Below are 7,626 nucleotides of genomic sequence, written 5' to 3' on the forward strand. Positions count from 1 at the left end.
TTTCTGGACAGAATTCAAAGTCCTAAATGATGTCTGTCCAGACTATCTGAAAGATTGTATCTCCCTATATAAGTCAGCAAAAGTATATAGTCATATGGGTATATAAGTGAGAAGTCCGGTTGGCCCTCTTCCTACTCTCCTTCCACTGGAAGATTAAATAAATTGTTTTTATTTAAATAAGCTTTTGAATCTTGAATTTTTAATTATGGAGCAGCAGTGTCATGTATATGTATATATGGGGTAAGTGGTGTGCTTTTAAAAAAAGAAAGATGTAATATTTTTATCTTTTATTGAAAATATGTTTGAAGTGGTTTAACTACTTTAGCATGTTTAATTTCTTTTTAGCATTTGTAAAATAATTATTTTAATGGTATCTTTTGAAATTGTTATGAGCCTCCTTGTGTATAGTATGAATTAAATCAAATAAATAAACAAATAAATCACAAGGGGACAGTGGGCAGAGATACCAGAAGTGGATTTGGCTTCAGACAGCAAACAGCTTATACAGAAAACATTGAAAAGGATGGCCTTGTGGCATCAGCGCTATACAAAATGCTGAAAAGAAGTTCAAGTGCTTGAATGCAGGTCCCAGCACTTCAAAACACCACTTTTGAAGATTGTTGACCTCATCATATGTGGCAAATTTTGGCGGCAACTCCAGTTGTGCCACAGCTTTGCCATGGAGCCTGCTGGCTCCCACTACACATGGGAGAAGTACTTCTGGAGCAGCTCCGGGGCAAAACTGTGGAGGAACTGGAGTCACTGCAGAAAAAGGTGGGGCAAGCTGGCTGGCAGGCACTTCTTCCCATATGTTATGGGAGGGAGGAAGCTGGAACAGTTCAGGGCACCGGGCAATAGGTCCCCATGCCTTCTGGGCGGACTCTGTGATGTGCAGCGATCAGCAGCAACTCCGGCAGTGCATGTTGTAAGTTAGTATGTGTTTCAGGATCCCCCAGTCAGCATGACCATGAGGGCTGGAGAATTATGGGAACTGTTCAAAAAGCTTATCCTTTTCAAGCTCTTTAGCCAGTCTTGTATGATGGAATCACTTGTTTCATTAACAGTACTAGAAAACCAAACTAAATCAGACACACAGTGCCGCCTAGGAGAAGATTTTAAAATAGCAATGGCAATTGGGAGGTGTTCAAAAGAGCTAACTATTTGTTACTGTGTGTCTACACAGACAGACATATTCCTCCTTGGTAGATTATTAAAAAACAAACAAACACAAAGTTATTATTATTCTTCAACCATCCAGGGGAAAATATACTGTATTTACTTGAATATAATGCTCACTTTTTTGGGCTAAATTACCTTCCCGAAATTGGGGTGCACCTTAGAATCATGTAATATGGCAATCTTAGTGCTGAGCCAAAGCCAAAGGGGAAGCTACTTCAGGAGCTGCACCTGGAGCTCCTATTCGAGGGATGTCATCGTTAATTTAATTGCTATGGTTCAATGCAGTGCAATGCTGGGATTTGTAGTTTGGCAAGGCATCGGTACTCTTTGGCAACCCCCATGATCCCAAACTACAGCCCCCACAGCATTGAGCCAGGGCAGTTAAAGTGGATTCGTTCTACAGCATAGATACACCCCAAGGTTCTCTTTTCCATTGCTGAAGGCTTTGGTGTTCTAACACTTTTGTTTTTAAAGAAGGAATTATAAGCATGCAGCCACTATAATGCACACCTTTTTTGGCCAAATTACAAAGAGTGCACTTTTTTGCTGCTGTGCATTACATTCACCAGCAAATACTTTTTTTGGTTTCAAGGTTTTGAAAATTGAGTTGTGTATTAGAGTTGTGTATTAGACTGTTGGCTTCCACTTCAGTGGGGCAGCAAATCTGAACTTATCTAAAATGCTAGACCTGGTTGCCTGAACAGTTTCTACACCATGGACAATGCCTTTAGATTTTGGAGTAAGAGCCACAGCGGACTTACTACCCAATGGCATGGAAATCATCAGGAAAATTAGAAAATTAGTGTCTACATTCACCTACTGACTATGCTCAGTGGACATTAAACACAGGACTGTGAAAAAATGAACTTTGTTTACATCAATGTTTCCTTATAGGGCACCCTCAAGGATAGTTTCACCACAATTCCCATCACTCCCAACCTGCAGCGTAATGTTAGATGCCTATACAAAATTGGGGGAATCTACAGTTGGCATCCATACAACATTAAATGACGCTAACAAATGCTCCAGGAAGAAGTTTTGCAAGTAAACAAAAATTAATAGAAAGGGGAGAAAAACTAGAAATGAAAGAGAGAAGTTAGTTGAAATAACATCTTTTGTCTTTTTAAAGAAAACATAGTTTCAGAATCCATATCTTTATTTAGTAGTTTTGGATTTGACTGAGAAGGACTGAGCTGGAATCAGTACTTGCATCCCATGGCAGCTGCCCAGCCCCAAGGGTCCTGCTACACCTGCCCTGGGGACTCTCTGCTTGTTTGTCTTTCAATGGCCTGGTATTGTAAGCTGCAGAAGCTCCAAAGACTGCTGGGTAGTTGACCTTGGGCTACACTTCCCAGAATTCCCCAGCATGCTGACTGATTTTCCAGTCCAAAAATGCAGCTTTTCCAAGCTCAGTTTAGTTGCCATATTAATATCTTACAGTGCCCCTAACTTTGCAACAACATGGGACATGGTGGGACCTTAGCATGCTGCAAACAAGTCATAATTGCCTTGTATTTCTTTTCACATTGGTAAAATGCTGCGGTCTGCTACTGCTATATAAGACAGCAAGAAAGGAGCCTCCCCCTTGAAACTGTTTTGTCCAAACTTGCAGCAAGGCATTTATGCTACAAAAACTTCAGTAAAGTAAAAGCCAACATGAGTGTGAGGCTTGTAGATTAGCTCTAGGTGTTATATGTTTAGAATGTGTTTATTAGTGTGTGTTTGTTTATGTTGGGATGATTGTCCTAGATATGGTTGTGTTAGTTGTTGTAGTTTAGTTTTACATATTATGAAAAAATGTTTTCCTGGTAGTGTTTCTATTTCCTTTAATCATTTCTTTTGTATTGCTGAATAAAAATTGATATTAAAAAACAAAACTGCAAAAATTTTATCTGAAAAGCTTTGTACTTACAACCCTTGTTGTCTGAGCATGATGGCCTTCCGAGTGTAGTGTCTTGGCAGTGGGTACGTAGGTGACTGTAGAGCCTTATTCTTGACCTACATGTTCTTCCACAGCGAGGGCATCGGTGGAGGGAGGTCCCAGTCAGGGTTGGCATGGCGTGCCTTCTTCTTGGCACATTTCTTCCTTTTCACTCTCCTCTTATAATTCCACAGCATTGCTGGTCATAGCTGACCTCCAGTTACTCAAGGGCCAGGGCTTCCCAGTTCTTGCTGTCTATATCACAGGTTTTAAGGTTAGCTTTAAGCCCATCTTTAAATCTTTTCCTGTTCACCAACATTCCCAGGAGAATGTACAGAAACAGGACACTAGAACTAGTTCTTTAAAAAATATATCAAAACATATAATTTGTGTAAATGTGCTTTTGTTTGCCTTTATTTTTTTGTCTTTGAATAAAAAATATTTTTTTAAAAGAAAACAATAAAACAGTACTGGTAGTGGTAAATTTAATACATTTGTTACTACTGCTGGTAGATAAAGGTAGAAACCATATCAAAAAATAGCAACAGGGAAGTATAGGCAGCAAAAAAGAATATGGAAAAGACCTTACATTGTGCATCTATACCATATTATTGTATTTAACTTCCACCATAGTCTGCTTCTACCAGAGCTTTGCAAATAAATTTTAAAACATAGCTGTCCTCCAATTGTTGTCTGTTCAGTGCAGGAAAAATAACTGCACTTGTTAGCTAACACGTACTGTCACTTCCTCCTGGTTGATTATGCTACATGTTCTTAAATTACCTGAATAGATCTCTGTGAAACTGGCTATTAGTTATTGCTGTGAGGAAATCAGAAGCAGCTGCACACCATTTTGTATGGCATTAAATGAAGCACAATGTAACATTACTGTGTTTGTTTTCTGTATGCATAAATGTCTATGCTCGTTTTTTAAATAAATGTTGCATTTGCTTTTATGGAAACAATTTACATTTGTACCAGAGTTAATCTAAAACAAGAGTGGGAAATCATCTGGCTTGCAGATGTTGTTCTGGAGTGCAATACACAGCAGCCTTGGGCAGCATAGCCGATGATGAGGAAGACTGGGAGCTACAATCCAATCATCTCTGGAGGGCCACATGATTGCCATCCCTGGTCTAAAGCTCTCTGCAGTCCAGAAGCCTTCAGGCCAAATTATATGTGGCCATGTGCTTATGTGTGATATTTGAGCAAAGAGCATTTCTTTGTCTCTAAACCAGGCCTGCTCTACCTGTGGCCCCCAGGTGTTTGGGACTCCAACATCCAGAAGCCCCAGAATTCTGGAAGCTGTAGTCCAAATTACCTGGAAGGCCACAGGATGCACAGACCTGCTCTAAACCATTCTCAGTATAAAGGGTGGCAGGGCAGGACTTGCACCTGTCCACCTGTGCCTTTCTATCAGAAATTTCCCATCATTCTGCAACTGATTTTGACACTGCCAGGATTTCAGAAGTGCAATGTTTCCTAGGTAAAATTAATCTGGACAGAGCTTTTTTGGGCAGTGTTTTTTGTGGAAAGTAGCCAATGGAGCAACTGTCAGGAGGGAAGTAAAGTTAAGGACTCTTTATTCATTCTTCTGCCTCCACTACCTGTGTGTTGCAGACCTCTGGAGGATGCCATATTACAGAAACATGATTTCCAAACCAACATTATTTAACTGCTGAAGTGTGCTTTTGGCTTCTTCTTAAGATCCATATACACTATAGAATGAATCCAGTTTGACACCACTTTAACTGCTATAGATCAATACTATGGAATCCTGGGGATTGCAGTTTCACAAGATCTTTAGCATTATCTGATAAAGGTGGTAATGCCTCACCAAACTACAAATTATAGGTTTACAGAGCATTGGCAATTGCCATAGCTAAGCTAAAAAAATATGGCATGAAACTGGGAAGTTCTGGCCCTCAAGCATTGGAAGTGGAGGTCAGCTGTTACCAACAGTACTATTGATTTTGAAGAGGCACGAATAGAAGGCTAAAATGAGAAGCATGTCAAGAGGAAGGCAAGTCAAGCAAACCCTTGTCAGGACCACCTTTCATTTGGAAATGGATGTTCTCAGATCCAGAATCAGATCTGGAAAGATCCAGAATTGGAACTGACAGACATTTATGGACCCACTGCCAAGACTCTACCCTTGGAAGACAATCAATCATACTCAGCCACGAGGGATCACCTATGATGGATGATGATGATGCTGTTCTTCAATCATCCCAGGGATTCTGCAAATTTTAGTTCACAACATTTCTAAAAATTCCAAGCTATGGATTATTTGGGAAATAAACCCATATGACTTGATGATGCTGCCAAAATATTTTTCTTGAAACGCATTAGTCCTCTGGAGTAGCAATAATAATTATTATTATCACCACTACTCTCAGCAGACAGTCTATTTCTGTGAATTGGCCAAAGGCATTTTACACCTTTACAGCTTAATACAGAAGCATAATTAAACATAAATAATGAGAAATATTCTTTAATTTTATCAGTAAAAAACCCTGCAAATAAAGCATTTCAGTGTCATACTTTGTGGCACTTTATTTCATATGAAAGAAGGCAGTTGTTGCCAAGATATATGAACAGGATGCACACACATCACTATATGTTCAATTGACCAGCTGCAATGTTTCTAATCTGCTTTGAATTTCTTGTCAATATAGATGACAAAAAACTTTGCAGCATGTGGACCATAGCATAGTGCTATAAATAAGATAGAAAATTGAAAGTCACCTATACAGTGATCTGACAATTGGCTTACAAAGATCTTAGACGTATAGGACTGCACTTAATTAGTTTTCTCTTTAAAGAAAGGAGATGTTTTCTGAGACAATATCATTGCAACTAGATGTATATGCCAAGAGATTTTATTGGAAAATTACTGTTGTTGCTGTGTTCTAAGCATGAGCAAGGAGCTGTCACACCTTGCAATCACCATATTTGACAGTTGAAAACTATTTCTGCACTTACCCAATTATCCGGCTTCGGGAATTTTGCGGCCTTGTTTGTGGTACTACCCGTGGCCGTGGTCCATTTCGTGACCACTGCTGTGAGAGGTCCGTCCTTTGTCTCTGCTGCACAGTCCAACTTGGGCTTCTGCCTGGAGCATCCGGTCTTGTTCCAGGATTGCTTGCCTGGGATCTGATGCTTGAGGAAGCAGAGTTAGGTTTTCGATTTTCCCTCCCTGCCAGGTTTCTCATTCGGGCATTAGAGACTACATCAGCTTGAGGAGTTGCAGAAACATGGTCCAAGGAAGAAGAGGGATTGTGTGCCTGGAACAAACTGAACACTTTGTTTGTCTGTCCCGAGCTACCTTGGTTCCAGAATCTTAGCCGATTTGCATCTCTGCTGCCAAGTTCAGTTCTGAAGGAAGGATTTTGATCCAATTGTCCAGCAAAATCTCTTTGACCATCAGTCACCCCCACAAAAAGAACTACAGTGAATAAGAGAAGACTCCTCCAGGAGCCTCTCATGGTTTCTGTCCAAAAGGAAAAGCACTCCGTCTCAAGACTGGTAGTTTCATATAAGGAGCGCAACTGGAGTTTGGGAAGGCAGTTGTCAGAAAGTGAGTCAGGATAAATACTTCAAACACATTTCAAAGCCATTTACATCTTAAGGTACATGTACAAATGGCTCCTTCCAAGGGGTAGAAGGGGGTCCAGAAGGGCAGTGACACAGAGAAACGCTGAAAGTATAGGTCCCACAAAACTTCAGCAACTGTTTCCTACCTTAGAAAGAATAAGAACTCCCTGCCTTTCCTCGACCCGTCCCCTTTCTGTTGGCTGTCAGAAAGCTCATGTGCTCTCTGCAGACAGCTCCAAGCACCTTCTCGCTTGCCTCTGGCACTGGCTGGCTCTGGAAGGGATGAACGGTTTTATTTTTGGAAACCTCCCCCTTTTGTGCCTTTTTGATGCTGACATCGCCCCTCTCCAGAGGACACAGCTCACCCCCCCCCCCTTACGAGAGACATTCCAGCAACACCCACTTTGGCAAAGGGAAACAAATTACAAGAGAGCAAGATTAACCCATGAGCAACCAGGGGCCCATCCACAGACTGCAAAAAGTTTACTTTTCATCTCTCCCTCTTCTCACTCACTCACACTTTGCACATACTGAAGGAATCTGTGGTTCTGCTTCCTGAATGTTCAGCATGTGCTGGAATATCTACACAGTGTTAGCTGTTTAGTACAGGGAAGTGGTGCTGATGCAGGCATGAATGGATGCATGGTACAGGTGACAGAACTCACCAAACACACAATTTCTCCCATTTATGAATAGGTAACCATGTTAGTCTATTCCAGAAATATAATAAGGAGCCTTGTGGCATCTTATTAAGACTAACAGATTGATTTTAGCATGTATTTTATGGATTACGATCCACTTTCTCCCTGGCAAGCTGAATAATATTTGAATGTCTCTCTACATTATGTTCACATGGGTCAGGCAAGCATATGGTATTTCATAGTGTGGCCACCTGAATATAAACTATAGATTAAATGGAGAACTTGGAA

At 40.7% G+C, this 7,626-nt stretch overlaps 1 protein-coding gene across 2 annotated transcripts in view; it reads right to left on the reverse strand.

Annotated features, from left to right (window-relative positions):
* ltbp2 (latent transforming growth factor beta binding protein 2) overlaps positions 1-7,010 on the reverse strand; it is a 153,575-nt gene extending 146,565 nt beyond the window's left edge. Inside the window, exon 1 of one of the 2 annotated variants that reach the window (XM_008124397.3) lies at positions 6,086-7,010. In XM_008124397.3, the coding sequence (XP_008122604.2) occupies positions 6,086-6,588 (503 nt within the window). In that variant the 5' untranslated portion in view covers positions 6,589-7,010. The remainder of the gene's footprint in view (positions 1-6,085) is intronic. The other variant, XM_016991324.2, reaches the window with a different exon arrangement.
* Positions 7,011-7,626: the final 616 nt, after the last annotated feature.

The sequence above is a fragment of the Anolis carolinensis genome, chromosome 1, assembly GCF_035594765.1.
Source record: "Anolis carolinensis isolate JA03-04 chromosome 1, rAnoCar3.1.pri, whole genome shotgun sequence".
NCBI classification, from domain to species: Eukaryota; Metazoa; Chordata; class Lepidosauria; order Squamata; family Dactyloidae; genus Anolis; species Anolis carolinensis.